The sequence below is a fragment of the Macaca thibetana genome, chromosome 4, assembly GCF_024542745.1.
Source record: "Macaca thibetana thibetana isolate TM-01 chromosome 4, ASM2454274v1, whole genome shotgun sequence".
Taxonomy (NCBI): domain Eukaryota; kingdom Metazoa; phylum Chordata; class Mammalia; order Primates; family Cercopithecidae; genus Macaca; species Macaca thibetana.
Genome location: NC_065581.1, coordinates 142,706,831 through 142,726,130, shown reverse-complemented (window position 1 = coordinate 142,726,130; position 19,300 = coordinate 142,706,831). Strand labels below are relative to the sequence as shown.

The 19,300-nt window shown below is 38.5% G+C and overlaps 1 protein-coding gene across 5 annotated transcripts in view; it reads left to right on the top strand.

Annotated features, from left to right (window-relative positions):
- PKIB (cAMP-dependent protein kinase inhibitor beta) overlaps positions 1–19,300 on the top strand; it is a 246,083-nt gene that overhangs the window by 125,222 nt on the left and 101,561 nt on the right. For 2 of the 5 annotated variants that reach the window (XM_050786394.1, XM_050786392.1), the window contains exon 1: positions 4,357–4,398. The exons of 1 other annotated variant lie outside the window; for it this stretch is intronic. Coding sequence is in view for 1 of the 4 variants with exons in the window: in XM_050786390.1 (XP_050642347.1) it covers positions 4,822–4,827 (6 nt within the window). In the remaining 3 variants the exon portion in view is untranslated. Of the gene's footprint in view, positions 1–4,180; positions 4,299–4,356; positions 4,399–4,724; positions 4,828–19,300 lie in introns of those variants that run through there. 2 more of the 5 variants (XM_050786395.1, XM_050786390.1) reach the window with 2 other exon arrangements.

The following is a 19,300-nucleotide window of genomic DNA, read 5'->3' as shown; positions in this document are numbered from 1 at the left end:
AAGAAACACAGGGACGATGTGAAGATGGATGCAGAGATTGGAGTTATGTAGCTATAAGCCAAAGACAATCAAGGATTACCTGTGGCCATTAAAAGCTCGAAGAGGGCTGGGCATGGTGGCCCACACCCATAATCCCAGCACTTTGGGAGGCTGAGGCAGGCGGATCACCTGAGGTCAGGAGTCCAAGACCAGTCTGGCCAACATTGTGAAATCCCGTCTCTAATACAAAAATTAGCTGAGTGTGGTGGCACGTGCCTGTAATCCCTGCTACTCAGGAGGCTGAGGAAGGGGAATCGCTTGAACCCAGGAGGCAGAGGTTGCAGTGAGCTGAGATCGCACCATTGCACTCCAGCCTGGGCAACAGAGTGAGACTCTGTTTAAAAAAACAAAAAGCTAGAATAGACAAAAGAGGATTCTCCCGTGAGTCTTCACAGGAAGTGTTACCCTGCCAACACTTTGACTTCAGACTTCTGGCTTCCAGAACTGTAAGAGAATAAATTCCTTCTGGCATAGGTCAGCAAATTTGTAGTAATTTTTAATGGCAACCCTAAAAAAACTAATCCACTACCAAATGAAAACATGGCCTGGGCTGATGGTAACTACTGTCCACTTCTTCTGCCCAAGTGTCAGCCAGCCGGGCCCTAAAGAGACATGAAAACTAGATCTCACTTGAAACCTTGCAGCCACATCCTTCTCCCTGCAACTCTTGGTCTCCCCTCAAAATACAAACTTCAGCGTTTAGTCTTTCCCAAACTTTAATCCTCAGAAGGTAAATACTGATTCTTGTTTCACCCATGTGAGAATTTCTCCTTTCTTCCACACAGCATTGGTTACATAATTTGCCTGGTTCAATGAAAGATGAAAATGCAAGGCCCCTTGGTAAAAAAAAAAAAAAAAAAAAAAAAAAAAATATATATATATATATATATATATATATATATTTCAAGGCAGGGACAGGAGAGTATTAAACATTGCATGGGGCCTTCTTAAAAGTAGATCTTGAGCAAGGCTTGTGGCTTATGTCTGTAATCCAAACACTGTGGAAGGCCAAGGCAAGTGGATCGCTTGAGCCCAGGAGTTCGAGGCCAGCCTGGCCAACATAGAAAAACTCCCTCTCTACAAAAAAACACAAAAGTTAGCCAGGTATGGTGATGTGTGCCCATAGTCCCAGCTACTCTGGAGGCTAAGGTGGGAAGATTGCTTGATCCTGGGGGATGAGTCTGGAGTGAGCAGAGATTGGGCCCTGCACTCCAGCCTGGGCAACAGAGTCAGACCCTGTCTCAAAAACAAACAACACGTAGATCCCTGCTCAACTGAACAGGTAGTAGACTCATGAAGCCAGCCCTACCTCCCACCTCTTAACTACTCTGACCTTGTAGAATCCTCGTTTAATATTGAAAAATACCACCACCCTCATAAACTATTCACACCATGCTTTCTCCATTTTCTGGCATTAAGTAGGAAATAAGCTTTCTTCTAAGAATAATTTCCCCTAGATGTCCCTTTGATGTAGACTGTTCATTATTTCACATTCTAGGGTCACAGGGGCAATGTTGGGATCCTTGTAGCGCCCCAGTATTGCTTCTGAAGTCTTAGTTGTCTCTTTTACCAGTCCTTGATCTACTTAGGCTTTTTCTCCCTGGATATGCACCTTCTGCCCCAACTTTGCATAGTCATCCTCTCAGTTCTGGATCAGTCCACTGCATTCATGGAAGTATTTGTTATCAGATTCACTCCTTTTTTATTCCAGTATTACTATTGGTGGCTTCAATGTCTATATAGTTTCTTCAATATCTTAGTCCCTAATGTCTTGATCTTCACTCTATGTTAGCCAACCCCACCCTTAGCTCCTCCATAAACTACCTATCTTTGTACTTCTAAAACCTCAAAGAAAACAATCCCACTTCCTGACTACAACTTATCTTCCTATCTCTCTCATTTGATGTGGATTTGTACTTGGACTCCTCCTTCTTCTCCCTTCTTTGTCCTCACTTATTTTCCTATTTAGTCTGGTTAACCTTAAAACACTCTTTTAAAAATAGTACCCAAGCTTGCTCCTTGTCTTTTCATCACTTCACTTGGCACAATTCCAAAGCTGCATTAAACGTTCTGCATTTAAATTCATGTATTTGACACAATTCACAATTCACATGATTGTGTGGAATTGCTGCTACCACCAATTCTTGGACTCAAAAACTCCTCTTTGCACTTATGGTCAGGTTCTGTCTAGCATTCCCAAAAGCAACTACTGCAAACCTTCCACATATTCTTACTTTCCTAGTAGAAATGAGAGGCCATCAAAAATTTTAAATCTAAATAGACAAAAGCATTCTATAAATAGTGTTCTTATAAGTCATTATTTGGTCTTAAGTGTGGAAACAAGGTTAATATTTATTCATTTGAAAACTGCCTGTGAAGTACCTACTTTGTGAAGGTATTATTCTAGGTGTTGAGGATGTGGCCTTCCCGGGCCATACATTCCAGTGGTTCTGATGATTTCATACGTAGGTTAAAAGCTTAGCAGTGAGGTCTAGTGGTTTTATCACATTGATCCCAAAATACAGATTTTACAAAGCAAATTTTTCAAGTATAGGAAATACACTCGCAAGATCATAAAAATCCAATCATGATACCATAATTCATAAGTTCAAACATTTTAGTATCACTCTCTGTCATAGTACCTCTAAAATAAACAAACATTAGAATAATTTGCCCTAGATAATGAAAGTATATGTTATTATATAATACAATAATAACAGGCCTTAGAAATATGCCAAATAATAAGTTTTAAAGTTACACTAATGATATAAATCTCTCTCAATCTCTTTGATTAATGCTTGTGTAACCACACAAGTAATTGTGTTTTTATTAGGCTGGGGCAGAAGTAACTACAGGTTTGCAAGTACTTTTTTGCAATTACTTTTGCACTAACCTAATAAAAAACAAAATGTGCCTACATCACAATTTAGAAAAATCACAAGCTTTATTAACAGAGTATAATTTAAGGAAGTCAATCAATCTTGAAGGCAGAAAGACCTAAGTTCAAAACTGATTTGGAATCTTCTCAGCTATTTATACTTGTTCAAAGTATCTAACCTTGCTGAGCCTCAGTTTACTATCTGAAAATAGAGAAAATTATTACTATATTGTGGAGGTATGAATATTGAATAAAGAGCTTAATTGTACTACCATTAGCACACACTGAATAAAATATTTGTCTGATTTTATTTTCATGTTTCCATATTTAGGCTTTTGCCTAAAAAGGGAATTTGGAAGTGGTCATTGGCAGATGTCATAGGCTTTGGGTGGCAAGTCAGAGCATAGTATGAATGAACAAATTAGTAAAGACTAGAGATTAGAGAAGACTTTGAGTACTAATTAAGGGTTTCGAGAAACCAGAGGAGATTTTAAGACTTCAGTGAGAAACCACTTTCTCAAGAAGCGGAGGAATTAATTTTATCAGCAGCATTGTCGTCCATGTAATATGGCTTTTAAAAAGCACAAGGAGACCTTAGTAGTAACGACTTTATTTTTCTTAGTGAGAACCTGAAAGTGAAATTTGATATACATTATTTTCTGCTTTTATTGCACAAAAAGTTGTTTCCATAGCATATTGCTTCCCAATCTGTTAAAAAACTCGAAGACCCAGATTCGGGGCGTAGATAAGAAGCCTGTGTACCTTCCTGCCTTCTCCGTACAGCCAACATTAGATCAAAGGGCAATCTTGATGGCACCTGGAGCACAAACCCTGCTCGGGGCGCGTACAACCGGCGGGACAGAAAACATGATGCGACGTCAGAAAGCAGGAAGGGAATTGAAATTCCCGCATTCACGTCACAGAAATCTTAGCAGAACCTCACGATCGCCCAAGGGAACTAGGAGTGGCGAGCGATGAGGACGCGGGTTGTGTGACGATCACCGATAATTAGTTGGTGGTTAACGCGCAAGTAGAAAAAAGAGCTCGCCCCAGGCTGCCAGCAGAAAAGAGCCACCGTGGCACGTGCCCCGGGGAGTGCCGCGGTGGCCGAGTTTGCACGGAGAGCCGGACACCGCCTGGGGAGCCGCGCTCGTAGCCTGGGGGCGGGACGCGGCGGCCGCTCCCTCCGCCCCCTGGTAGCTGCCACCGCCTGGCTGCGCCCCAGCCCAGTAGCTCAGACGCGACTGCATCCCCGGGACCGTAGAGGCTGCAGAGAGCTAGAACCCGAATCGCAGCTCCGAGTTGCAGCTCCGGGCCTCAGAGCGCTGGGCGAACGCGAGGGCCAGGGCAACGGCAGGGCGGGCAGCTGCGCTCTCGGCTGGTACGTACCTGGTGGAGCTGGCGCGTGAGTGGGTGTCGCTGTGCGAGGAGGGAGGGGAGGGACTTGGGGAGTCGGGGGAGGCTGACCCAGGGAAGATGTGGTAAGTGCAACTTTCCCATTTTCTGCCTTGCCGGCACAAGTATGGGGGGAGTTCAAAGCAGATGCCTCTTTTGCTTGGGCGACCCGACCCCATCGTTTAACTCACAAGCCAGGGTACTCAGAGAGTGGAAAGGACGCTCACGTCAACAGGCTTGACGTGGGAGGTCTGTCACCTGCCTTTTGCCCACTCTGCCCTGCAGGAGGTCATTGATGACCTCCTGTCACAAGTCGCTGAGCCTTTCGCCTCTCGCCCCAGCAATGCCAAGTCTTTTCCCTGGGCGGTGCTTCCCAAGCCCCAGGTAGTTGCGAGCGGCCGCGGGGTTAGCAGACACCCGAGTTCTAACCCGCTCGGCCAACGTCCGGCTGTGTGGCTTTAGCCAAGTCACCTCACCTCACTGGCCTACGTCCATTCTTTGGATAAAATATGGAGGTGGGTAAACCGAGCAAACTCAAGAGTTCCCCGTAGCTATTGGATTTTCCCTGCTGCTAGGACCCCGGCAGGCCGCGGAGAGGGAGGGACACGAGTGCCAGGTAGTCGCGGGGCTGAGGGAGCGGAGAGCCTGGGTCCCGGCTGGTGCTGATGCTAGTGCTGCTCAGCCCCTTGGGGAAATTCCTGAAGGTGCCTTCCGGAGGCAAATGACCCTGCCTTGCAGCAGGTCCCTTCAGAGGGAGCTCAGAGGGCCAGGTCAGACCGGTCTTGGTAGAGCTCCCCCGGGGAACGCAGCCAAGGGAACTCAGATCCTTTAGAAAAGTGCATGCGTGAGCTAGGCATGTGGGAGGCACTAAAACAAACAACAAACAACAAAACCCCCTGCAGGTGGTAGTGTTATTAGTTGGAGTCTGGGCAGGACTGGAAAGTGGAGATTTGAGGCGGATGACCACTTAAACGTTCACCTAGAAAAAAAATTACAAAACAAAACTCTTTTGTCAATGGTTTGCATACTGAAAGGTATTTGATTAGAAGTACTGCTAGTATTTCATTTCTCTTCATGTACAGATAGATTTCAAAATTCATCCGTCCACTTTATCTCTTCACAAGATGCCTTCCTTCTTACTGACATTGCCACACATTCAAAAAAGAAAAATCCTCCTGGGATTTAATATTTAGAAAGCTCAGCATTTGGATTATTAAAATGAGAACTGATGAGCATAATGCTCACAGAAAATGGGGTAGGTTATGGATCAAGGTTGGTTAAACCAGCAGTTTATAAACCTTGTATCCTGTTAGTGTGCCAGGTGCTGGTCAGTGCCCCCCTAGTGTCATCATCTCAAGAGATCATTTGCTAAAAAGGAGTTCTGGAGGTTAAAAGGATTCGATTTTGAAGGAAAGTATAGTTTTGGAAAGGAAATATTTTGGAAAATGTTTTTAGTAATGGACTTTTCAATCATATCTTTACCACAACTTTCTTCAATAAAATATCAAAGACTAATGGACCACATTATGCAGAATATTTTTAAATGTGTCAAATTTCATTTTTGTTAAAGAGTTTTTCCTCCTCTTTTTTTTTTTAATTTATTTATTATTATTATACTTTAAGTTGTAGGGTACATGTGCATAACGTGCAGGTTTGTTACATATGTATACTTGTGCCATGTTGCTGTGCTGCACCCATCAACTTGTCATTTACATCAGGTATAACTCCCAGTGCAATCCCTCCCCCCTCCCCCCTCCCCATGATAGGCCCCGGTGTGTGATGTTTCCCTTCCTGAGTCCGAGTGATCTCATTGTTCAGTTCCCACCTATGAGTGAGAACATGCGGTGTTTGGTTTTCTTTTCCTCCTCTTTAGTTGATTGTAAACATATTGTTTAGATCAATGATGGATCAATTTAATTTTCCTCACAGTGCTTACAATTATTTAAATTCTTATGCAGTTTGCATTATAGCATTTTTTTACAACTTTATTGAGATATAATTTACATATTATAAAGTTCACCCTTTAAGGGTGAATAATATTTAGAAATTATATTTCAGTGAGTTTTAGAAAATTTGTAAATTTTCTAAAAGTTGTAAAACAATTACCATATCTGGTTTTAGAACATTCCAAAATTATAAAACCATTACCATATCTGGTTTTAGAACAGTTTACTCACTTGGTAAGATTCCTTACATCCATTATGTCTTTGTTCCCACTCCCATACCCAGGCAACCATTAGTCTACTTTAAGTCTCTATAGATTTGCCTTTTCTGAACATTTTATATAAATGGAATGATATACTATATGCTCTTTTGTTTATGGCTTCTCTTACTTAGCATAATGTTTTTGGGGTTCAACTATGTTGTGGCATGTATCAGTATTTCATTTCTTCTTATTGCTGAATAGTTTTCCATCGTATGGATATACCACATTTTGTCAATTTACTAGTGGATGGACATTTGGGTTGTTTCCAATATGGGAATATTATGAGTCACGCTGCTGAGAGCATTTGCATTCAAGTGTTTGTCAGTACCCATTTTCATTTCTCTTGGGTAGATGCTTAGCAGTGAAATCGATGGGTTGTATGACAAACTTGTGTCTAACTTTTAAAGAATACTGTAGAGTAATTGTTGTAGAAGTTATATATATATATAATGTAAAATATTCTCGAAAAATAAATGTTTCTTACTGAATCATATATGATGTTATATGTATGTAGAGAGAGGCTTGGGAGAGGAAACATTGCTTCTCTTCAAATTTAGAGCTGAGGTACAGCAAACACTTTTGAAAAAATTGTCGCAATATTTCTCAGAAATGAGTTATTTCTTGTCTAATATTTTTTAATGCTAAATGAGCGTGAATCAGGCTTAATCAAGACTAAATTTTCATCAATGTCCATTGAAAATGAGAAAGAATGCAGTTTGAAAATTGTGTTTTAAGTGTTGAGACTCAGCCAGCTCTGAATGACTTAACAGTAAATTCAGTGGTTTTCCATTTCTTCAATGCAAAATGTTAATTGAGTTAGAAAAAACAAAATTATTCTTTTCTCAACATCAAAAATAAACTATACATCTTTTGATAAGCATTATTAATCATGATTCCATATGCTTATTTTAAATAATAGTTAAGCATATTCTATTTGTAGATATAGGGATCTAAGGCCCAAGAATAAGTGATTTACATATACAAAAATCACATATTAGGCCAGGGCTCTGGTTTTCCTGTTTTAAAACTTCCCCCATTAGTCCATGTTCCTCTAAATCCTGTTGGTTTCAGACATTTTCATATGTTATATTACTTTTAAAAAGTCATTACCAGGTAGTGGCATTACATGAAAAGAATCTAGGTTAAGCACTTGAACATCCCCATAAAATCAAAGGTGGTTATTATTTTTTATTTTTATTAGAAGTACAACTGATTTTGGTCAAGCTTGGTGGCTCAAGTCTGTAATCCCAGCACTTTGGGAGGCTGAGGTGGGCAGATCACAAGGTCAAGAGATAAAGACCATTCTGGCCAACATGGTGAAACCCTGTCTCTCTAAAAATACAAAAATTAGTTGGCTGTGGTGGTGCACACTTGTAGTCCCAGCTACTCAGGAGGCTGAGTCAGGAGAATTGCCTGAACTCAGGAGGCAGAGGTTGCAGTGAGCCAAGATGGCACCATTACACTCCAACCTGGAGACAGAGCAAGACTCCATTAAAAAAAAAAAAAAAAAAATTGCAACTGCTTTTGAGAAATCAAATGGATATTCTACTTTTTACTGAAGTGAGATACACTTTTTATTCTAGCTGTCAAACGGCAAATAGCAGTATCATATGCCCAGAGGAGAGAGGATTTGTGTCCTTCAGTCACTCCTAGTTGGAAAAATGTGATATTGCCCAAAAGTTGGGTGCTTGGTTGGAGAAGAGAGTTCAGAGACATTTAGATGAAAATGAAACAATCCAAATTTGCATAATTTCCTGAACGGGAAGAAGTACTCTCACCTAGAATCCTGGATCTATTAGAAGCAGGATTTCTCAGATTGGAAAGAGGGCCAAGAAAATGGAGATGCTTTAAGACAATGTGGTCTGCAGCCAAGACAGTTTTAATGTAATTGAAGAAGCAGCAACAGAGGCATCTACAGGCAATATGAATGGAGCTGGATGCCTTCCTGTACCTCCCGGACTCCCTTCCTGCAGTCCCTGCTTTCTTCTAAGTACTCTTATCGGTTATGCTGTGGAAAGTGTTCTCATCCCCATGGGGTTATGGGAGTAAGCATGATTAACTGTAGGCTTTAATTTTTTTTTGAATAAATTAAGGGGGAACTGAGGTCCAGTGTGATAGCTACAGGAATAAAACCATGGAAGATGGGAAATAATTAGGTAGTCCTCTCAAGTATGATTATATTTTAATGGTCACAAAATAATTTACATCTAGATTAAATTTTGTGCATTGAGCTAATACATCTCAGAAGAAGAAAACACGATTCTTAAAATTCTTAAAATCATAAAATCGTAAAATCAGTGGGTGTGTATGTGTATGTGCATGTATGTGTAAAGAGGGCTTACGAGTCATGCAATTACATTAGTGTATTACATTAGTTTATTATATTTGTTTACATTTTAAAATGAGAATAAATACCTCTATCATAGAGCTTCTGGAGGCAGGTATAATATTAAATCTTAAAATGCTGAAATAAGCCCTACTTTTCTGACTTTTCCCAAAAGGCCTTGAAATCTAATAACAAGCCAGATTACAGATATGGTGGATTTTGTTACACTCCAAGGGTTTGCAAAAAGTCTATTAAGCCAAAATTTATAAAGGCCGGGGCTTCCACAGAAACTACTCTGCCTTTCAGTTCCATCATCCTTGAAGAAGGGTGTCTGTGATAATTCTGTGTATTGCAGTGAAGCAGCAGAACTTTTCACAGTAGTGAAAAGAAAAAAAAAATTTTAAAATATGTCTTTCTAGCATGCTGTGTATGTATGTTAGAAAGACTTCTAACATGCCATGAAGCTGTGCATATGTATATCCTGTTGTAATCCTGAGGAGGTTTCATTTGAAGGCTATTGGAAGGACTGCTGTAGTAGGCAAAGCAAGAGATGCTGAATGAGTCAGGGCAGCAGAATTAGGGATGAGGAAAAGTATTCAGATTCTAGAAATATTAGGAGATGAAAATAATTTGGTTTGATAGGAGCTGTGATATGAAGTTAAGGAGACATGAGAATGAAGAGTGCTTCTCAGATTCTTGGCTTGAAGTGAGAGCTAGCATAATTTACAAACGTGTAGATTTAAGAATGGGGCAGACTTCATGGGTGTACTGAGTTGGATAATGTCTCCCCAAAATTCATGTTCTTCCTAGAATCTCAGGATGTGACCTTATTTGGAAATAGGATCACTACATATGCAATTAGTTAGGATGAGGTCATGCTTGAGCAAGGCAGGCTTTTAACCCAATATGACTGTTTTCCTTATAAGAGGAGGCAAGAGACACAAAGAGAAAGACACATAGAGGGTAGACAACATGACCATGCTGGGAGAGATTGAAGTTATGCAACTGTAAACCAAGGGATGCCAAGGTTTGCTGGCAACCACTAGAAGCTAAGAGAGAGGCATAAAACAGATTTTCCCTCTGATTCCACAAAAACAAACCAACCCTACTGACAGTTGATTGGATTGCTGCCATTCTGAACTGCGTGAAAATAAATTTCTGTTGTAAGTCACTCAGTTTGTGGTAATTTGTTACAGCAGCTCTATCCAACTAATACAGTGGGTATGAGTAAAAGATAACATCAAGGATAAAGATATCCAATAAGCTGTTGTATAACAAGCTCAGAAGATGCAGATTGAGTTGACATTGGCATGCAGTGGGTAAATATAATGACGAGATCTCCTATGGGAAGCACATGGAATCAGAAGGAAAATGGGAGAAAATTGAATCCTGGGAAATGAGTTCCAGTCCCAGCCCAAGAGGAGAAGCAGGAAAGGGTATTGTCATAGCGACGAGGGTATGCAAAGCTTCAAAATGTGTGGCATGATCAACAAGTCATAGTCATTAGAGGGCATAATAGGAGAAGGGTTGAAGGGACTTTTGTTTTGACAAGTAGAAAGTAAGAGTAATGGCTTTAGGATTGGAAGGCTGAACCCAGACTGTGCTGCGTGAGAAGAGAATGAAAAGCAAGGAGATAGGATTAGTCAGTGTCCAGTAGTCATCCCAGGATTATAGGTGAAAGATGGAGGAGAAATTTGGGTGTGCAGGGAATCACGACACAGTGTCCGATTAATTTTTGTTTAATATTTAAAGTAAAGCCTTTGTCCTCGCTTTAGGAGTCATTAGTGTGGGAGACGCCGTAAGTATAGAAAAGATAGTTCATGGAGCTGCTTTCCAATAAAGGGGATTGCGTTAAGGACGAAACTGGAGACCTTGAACATACAATGTTTCCAATCTGTAATAGAAGTTTGAGATGTTTTTAAGGGTGAGTAGTTATTTTTCCTTTCTATGGAAATAACTGTATATGTTTAGAGAAAGGAAACTATTGTTTATTGAGCAATCCGCCAGACCCCTAGGGTTGGAGTCTGGCAGATTGATCAATAAACAGTAATTTGCAGCACATTTTCACAAATTTTATTTGTTCTCCAATCTGTGAAGTTGGTATTACTGCTCTATTTTTTAAGGTGAGTAGGCAAAGAGAGTATCTATTCAGTCATTTCATAGAAAGTGGCAGAACTGAGATTAAAAGCCATTTTTGATTGATGCTTATTTCTTCAATCTACAGACTTTCTACCCTTCTAATTTGATCTCAGTAAAAATGGGCAGCTAACTCACTTATATTGGACCTCCTTAGCCACTGGCTGAGCACACACTCAGGTCTCATCCTCAGTATCGCTTGTAAATATGGCTGCAAAGAGGCAACAGGTTAATAGGTATTGCATCTACCGTATGTATTACCTACTGTGGTCAAAGTCCTACGCCTCTGAAATAAAACAGGTCATTTCAGGTTTTTCATTTATTTTTACCTTATGGATTCAACCATGTGGAAATAGAGGGTTGAGGGAAGCAGTTTTTATTCATTTCCCTCGGGGAGTTGTGGAGAAAGTTTTTAGGGGAAGTGAGGAATACTTTTCTGGCATAGTAGATCTGGGTCAGCAACCTGAGGTGCTTGTGGACTTTCGCCAAAGAGTATTAAGCTTCAAGTAAAACCTAGCATAGTTTGTTTCAACTCTGAGAAGTTCCTATTTTAGGTTCCAGGTTTGAATGCTTTGAAAGGAAAAATAAATCCTTCAGTATTCCAATATTGGAGGAAACAAAGCATTGTTTTTACTCATAGATATTTATTTTTACCAACTCTTTAATAAGGTATTTTAATTTATCCCAACTTGATGAAAACTTTTCATATTTTCTTTCAATAATTATTATTGGTCTATTGTCAGTTCATTTGTTTTCTTTTTGTAGGTTTTTGTCTTAACATGACTCATCTGAAATATAAATTAAGTTTGATGACAACAGTTTCGGTTATGTTTAAGGATATCTAGAATTATTTTAGGTAAGGACTGTTGAAAAGATTTATTTTATGGCCGGGCGCGGTGGCTCAAGCCTGTAATCCCAGCACTTTGGGAGGCCGAGACGGGCGGATCACGAGGTCAGGAGATCGAGACCATCCTGGCTAACACGGTGAAACCCCGTCTCTACTAAAAAATACAAAAAAATAGCCGGGCGAGGTGGCGGGCGCCTGTAGTCCCAGCTACTCGGGAGGCTGAGGCAGGAGAATGGCGTAAACCCGGTAGGTGGGGCTTGCGGTGAGCTGAGATCCGGCCACTGTACTCCAGCCTGGCCGACACAGCGAGACTCCGTCTCAAAAAAAAAAAAAAAAAAAAAAAAAAAAAAAAAAAGAAAAGATTTATTTTATTAAGTACATCAAGTATTTTATTTTTATTTTTTATTATTTTATTTTATTTTATTTTATTTTTTTTGAGACAGAGTCTCGCTCTGTCGCCCAGGCTGAAGTGCCGTGGTGCGATCTCGGCTCACTGCAAGCTCCGCCTCCCGGGTTCGTCACGAAATTCTCCTGCCTCAGCCTCCCGAGTAGCTAGGACTACAGGCGTCCACCACCACTCCCGGCTAATTTTTTGTATTTTTTTAGTAGAAACGGGATTTCACAGTGTTAGCCAGGATGGTCTCAATCTCCTGACCTCGTGATTTGCCCGCCTCGGCCTCCCAAAGTGCTGGGATTACAGGCGTGAGCCACTGCGCTTGGCCAATAATTTTTTTAATTTTAATTCTCACATTCATTCATAATTGTTTTAATATTGGGTATCTTCCAGTCTTTGTACATTTGTATGGATATTTTTTACATGAATGAAATAATGGTGTAGAGTTTGTATCCTACATTTCTTCCTCTTAAAGTTACTATTACCAGTGTAAAAATGAGTAGAAACAGCAAATTAAAGAAAATAACATTTCTTAAAAGAATGTATAGTATCCAATGAAACAGTTTTTGGTTAGATAAAATTTCAGATCATAAGGATATGAAACACTTTCTAGTTTGCTGAAAGACTGCATTCTAATTTCACTGCACCCTGTGGTAATCATTGATTTAACTCAGAAATGAGAAAACAAAATAAAAGGTTTGAAATATACCCAAATGATTAAAATTCATCGCTTTAGCTATTAGCAGTATTTAATTGTATAATTCAACTTTTTCAAGGGCAGTATGTACTTACTCTTATAAATTCCTCACCCAGAATTACAGACGTGAAAATATCCTCCAACATCTTTTTCTTTCAATCTCATCCCTTTGTCAACTCTTTATCATTACATAATAATGAGTTATTCCACATGTTACTTTCTGGGCAAGTAATGTTTTCCAGTTAAAATACTACCAAGTCCTAAACTTTAACATTTTAAAATAATGTTTTAGAGATAATATACGGTGCAATGAAAACCAGAAATTTCAGAATAGTTTTAAGAAAAAAATAAGGTCTACCTATATTTGATTTGTCCACCAACTAGAAGTAATCACTATAAAATTATTCTTGGCATACACATAACTTTTTTAAAAACAAAAAATTATCATATCATATTCCCTGTTTCACATTTAGTAAATCATCTTAGTATATATTTCCATTGCAAAAAAAATGACAGTTTTTTAATGGCTCCATTAACTAATTTTCAGGTGACTCCACAGAAAGTTACCAAATTCAGTTTTATAAACAGTAGCATAGTAGATAACTCTGTTCATAATTTTGATACATTATAAACACCTATTTGATTAATTCCTTTGAGTAAATTTCTAGACATAGAATTGCTGCATCAGAAGATGTTAATTTTTAAAGAGTGTTGATATATTTTACAAAATATTTACAGAAAGCCTGTGCAGTTTTCATTCAAAATAATACTTTTACTAACATACTAATACAGTTTCAAAAATTTGAAATTTAGAAATTAGTGGGAAAATATAGCTATATTTATATCTTTTTGATTGGTAGTGAGGTGGAATATTATTAGTTATTTTTATGAATTGTTATTTTATATTCTTTGCCTATTTTTTCAATCAGTTTGCAAGAGCTTTTTATTTATAAATATATTAACTTTTTGTATGTTTATTTTGCAAATTTTAAATGTTTTCTTTTTACCATTAGTGATTTAGGGTGCACTGCTTTGTAGGATACTTAATTTTTTAAGAATATCAAAGTTATCAATTTATTCTCACATAGTTTGTGAAGTTTAAGACAGCCTTTCCACTTGTAAAAGTATTCACCTACATTTGCTTATAGTACTTTTTACATCTTTTGTTTCTATTTTAAATTTTAATCCTTTGACGGTTATTTTAGTAAGAAATAAAGTGGGGATCTTATCTTATTCTTATTCTTATTCTTATTCTTATTCTTATTCTCATTCTTATTCTTATTTAATGGCCAGCCTTGTTTTGCAGCTATTTGTCCTATAATGGGTTCCCTCCCCATTGATTTGAAATAGCATCCTGTGCCTTCTCACCCCCACACCTGCCTTGGAACCTACCTTTCTCATAGCTGTCCCACCATTAGAAGTTCCACAGAAGTGACTGCAGACTCTCTGACTGCTCCCCCAAGCTACCCTGATCCACATCTACCACTCACAACCTGAGCCCTAGAAGGAAAAAAATTTCCTATAACCCTATCATGGCATCCAGCTTTTCTAAATTACCACATTACCAGTTTGGGAACATACAATTTTGTTGGTCCTGAAAAACAGCTAATTTTCAAAAGTTTCAAATGTCTGATATTATAATTCATCTGCTCATTTTTTCTCTTTGTGTTGAAACTTTATTATATGTTTTGCTACCTTCCCCCTGACCCAATGTCTCCTTTGTATTCTTCCTTCAAAACCATTCCATCATGCTACCTGCAACAACTGTTCAATAATAACAAATTAATCGATGTTATTAATTTCCACCTTTTCCCCTAGCCCTGAAGCTTGATTCTCCTCTGGGTATCTTACTTCCCCTTAGGCCCTTTCTATTGGAGACTGTTTATTATTTTCTATTTTATAATCTCAGAGTAGTAGAGGGGGCACATACCCTTCTTGCACCCATATGCCACCTGTACAGTATTTTTCCACTTTCTTATACTCACTCTCGCTCCTTTGAGCACTCTGGCTGTACCATCCTCTACCATTGCTCATTTCTATCATCAATGCTGAGGGTTTGCCACCTGAACAAAACCCTCCTTTATTGAACACTCTAGTGATTGGTGTACAGTCATCTTCTCCCATCCTTCTTCTGTCTGAAATCTGGTGCCTTCCTATGTACATCCAACATCCTGACTTCTCACTTACCATGTGGTCATGTGTGTTTCTCGGAATTCCCAAATGTATTCCCAAGAGTACCTAGTTAAAGAAGCACAGACTCAGAAGTATATAGAAACGAAAAGCTCATTATAGACTAAGAATTCTCTCTTGGTTTCTCAACACAGATAGGCTAATAACTCAGCTTTCCATTGATCAGAATTTGTGTTGCTTGGTTTAACTTAGACAATCATTTACTGCTAGTATCAAAATATTTGAAAATATAGTTGCATAAGCATATGCATAGAATCAAGACGTTCCACAAAAGGCATGAAAGTGGTTATACATGTCTACCTCCTGAGGCGGTGAGGTAAGAGGTTGAATGGCTTTGTGACATTATGCCCGGCTGCTGCATTCATGGGCTTTTGTGTCTTGTTTGCTCGTGTTCCTATTTAGTTTTTTAATTAGTATGTCGAGGGAGGCAGATGTTGAGTAAATGCTGTTTTGTAAATTATGAAAGGATTTTTAAAAATTGAAATAATCTTTTTTTTTGCTTTTTGTTTAGCTCTAAATGTTTTTTTGTTTTATATTACTTTCCCTACTTTAGTTGCACCAAAGATTTCTGCATAAACTACTTTAAGATTTGCTCATCTGAATGAAAAGTTATCTTCCCTGAGATCGAATCCAGACCACCTTTTGATGATTTGCTTACCTGACCATGTAGTTCCCTTGAGTTTCTTGTTATTATGATTATAGTAAAAGGAGTACAAGCAATCTGGTCATTTTAGCCTACTACTGCCGGATGGATTAGATCACTGCAGGACATTGGCTTAGTTACCGTATAATGACTCATCACAGTTTAGGAGGAAGAAGACCAGCTTAGAGGTCAGGAGATTGACTTTTTTAGTTTTTGGCTAATTACTTTACTACCTGTCTCTGATATTATAGGTTAATGGCTTCTGGGGGGATTAATGAGATTAAAAATGGAGAGATGCTCAAACTTCATTTATTTTACAATTTTGCCTAGGAGTACTGTTCCATAATCTTAATAAATTATAGTATAAATACCTCCTTGATGCTAAGGAATATGCCAGATCTGAGGAGATCAGGTTGAACAGAAGAAAGTAATAGCCCTTCAAAACACAGGATTAGTGTTGGATAGGTAAATAACTGCAAACTCGATGTGATGAAAGCCACCATAGCATATGAATCAAGTATAGACATGTCCAGAGATGGTTATAAGTAACCCTAAAATCAGGAATGGTTTCTCTGTAGAGGTGATGTTATTGTTAGATCTTGAAAGATAACCACTAGTTTGCCAGGTAAAGGGGAAAGTGTTCTAAGAAGAGGAAAGAGACTTAAAGTGCAGCACATGTTTAGGGAACTAGAGTTAATTCAACATAATAGAATGTGTACACTAAGGGACAGTGACAGGAGATGTAGTTGGAAGTTTGATAGGAAATAGATTTAGAAGTGCTTTGCCTATCATGCTGAATAGGTTGGACTTGATTGAAGGTTTCAAATTACAGGAAAAATGGAATCTTATTTGTACAGTGGTGTACTGGCTGAAAGTCCATGTCCCTCAGAGCACATATCTCTTCCTCCATTACAGAGAAGTAAGGGACATTAGAGGAAATACGGGGAGGGCTGGACTCAAGTTCTGAGTGGGTAAATTTTTAGATGGATTGACTGGGTGGTTGCCTTCTAAGAAGTAAGTCACATGTGAATTGAAGAAGTATGACTAATTTAGATTTGTTGAGTTTGAGTTAGGGTGTGTAGAACTAAGGAGAAGTCAAGACCAAAGATATAAAATGTGGGTTTAGCTGTAGATAATTGAAGGCCCTTCATAGAAATTTCTATACTTAAACATGACTTATGTGTTCAAATATTTTAGCAATAACTTTGCCATAAAAATCATGTGATTTATCTCTTAAATTATGTTTTCCCCATTTTTTTTTGTGTTAGCAGAAACTCAGTAAATAGCAAAATTCTATGAAATTATGGAAGCTTTCAAAGTCATAATTTAAAAGGAACAGACTTCTTCCCTTTTTTTTTTTTTTTTTCTAAATACTTAGACTTTTTTTGCCAAAGATTTTAGTTCTAATGCTTTAGTTTTTCTAACAGCTACTTTAAAGTTTCAAGGATAGAGTTGAAATGAAGGATACATTCAAGGGTACCCTTTAGCTAGGAACTAGCTCTGCTCTGATTTTTATTTAGCTATCGTTGGAGAACATTCCGAAAAGTGTGTGTATAGATTATGCAACTAGTCACTTAGGGCCCCTGATCCCTTGTTAACCTGGCCCTCTTAAGAGACAGTGAACTGGGGGTGCCCTGGGAACAGCTAGGTCAGACGCAGTCCTGTTGCTTAGCAGTCCCCATGGATCAGTCACAAGGGGTTGTTGCTGAGCAACCAGTGCTCTAGTGGTGCTTCATCCCCCAAGGAGTTTTGCAGTAGTAGGGGCTCACCTCCACCAGAGAAGCAGTACAGTCAGGCAGGGGGCAAATGTCCCCCAGAGGCATGAGGGTTGTTAGTAAGTATTTGACCTTGGAATCAGAGAAGATGACTTAAGTTCTCTGAACATACAAGTGATTTATGGAATTATTGATGTAAATTTAATTAAACATGAACTTGGGGCAGGGCAGGTAGTTCTGGCAGCTAGAGTTCTCGTTTCAAGTACTTTGATTTCAGTTTCTTTCTTCTTCAGCCTTATTTGCAAGGTGAGTTTTCTGGGTCAATGCAAAGTAATTTTTTATGCTGCATGGAATATGTAACTTTCCAATTAGCATTATTAAGCCAGAGCGAACATTTATGTTTGAGGAAAACCACCAAGCAAATTATTACTTTGGTCATGTGGGCCTGAATGTCAGAGTATTTAATTCAATACCGATAAAAGAATTTGCCACTGATATTTGAGATGTGCTTTGAATTTTCTTTCTGTGTAGAAAGATCAGAACATAACAATTCACGAGGACCACGTCTTATTTTACTTTTAATATTTAATACAGCACATAAATTACTCTTTAGGAGAGTTGACAAAAAGTTGAAACTAATCAGCTCTTGTAAGGAAGGCTGAGTTCTGCCAGTGTTGAGCAACGGGTTCTTCTTAAGATCCAGGAGCATATTTTAAAGATCACGCTATAACATCATCAGTATATTGAAGTAATGCACAGTTGCATCAAAGGCTGAAGTCTGGAGTAGAGAAATGTGCCTTGTCAGATTTGAGAAATAATGTTGGCCAGCTCTTTCCCTCCCACTACTTTTTTATTCAGTACCTCTGGCCTTGGGCTGTAACTGTTTGCCTACTGATTCAAAGGGTGAGGAGGCAGGGCTTTGTCCTGTATACCAAGGGGAAGCCTCTTTGTTGGCTTTGAGATCTGTACTCTCTGTAGGATCTACATTATTTTAAAAAAATACTTAAAAACTTGAAAATTTCCCTCAAGCTTTGCACCCAGATATTTTACACGCATGCATATAAACACACAAATGTGTCGAAGATCATTCAATTTACTTTTAAGGTATTATTACATGAATAGTAACAGAACAGTGATAAGTTTTTTTCTAAGACACCATATTTAAAGCTACTTTTAAGAGTGATTTTTTTTTTTACTGTTTCTATCATATATATCATTGGCAGGAGCAATCCATTTCTCTTTCCTGTGTAAGAGTATTAATAAATCTAAAACACATTAAACACAGTAGTGCCAGGCATTGTTCTACGTGACAAGAATTCAGTGTGTCATTTAAACCTCTTAAAAACTCTATGTGATGAATACTATTATTATAGATATTTTTACTTATAGGGAAGCCTAGGCTGTTCCAGAAAGGTTAACTTGGCCAAATGTACACCATAAAGATTTATAATCAGTAAGTGTGTCTTCAGAACCCATGTTCTCAAGCATGACAATATATTGTAAGTACCAAATTATTTCATGAGGGCAACTTAATCAAAATCCATAGAAAAACATGTTTGTAAATTATAATGGTATGATGAAAGACTGCAGGAGATTGAAGATTACAACATCATTTGGGTAACAAGGTTTGCTTATTTTATTCTTTGGGCTATAGTCCATAGCAGGAAACCTTTTTGATCAAGTTTCTTTGTATCCATCCACATCCTATGAACATGAAACAAAAATTCAGGAGGCATATTAGCACCCTTGTTTCTCTCCAGTATCAGATGTGAAGACATATTATCTTTGATATGAGATGTAAAGGAAGAGGAAATCCTTAAAAGAAAACTTAGAG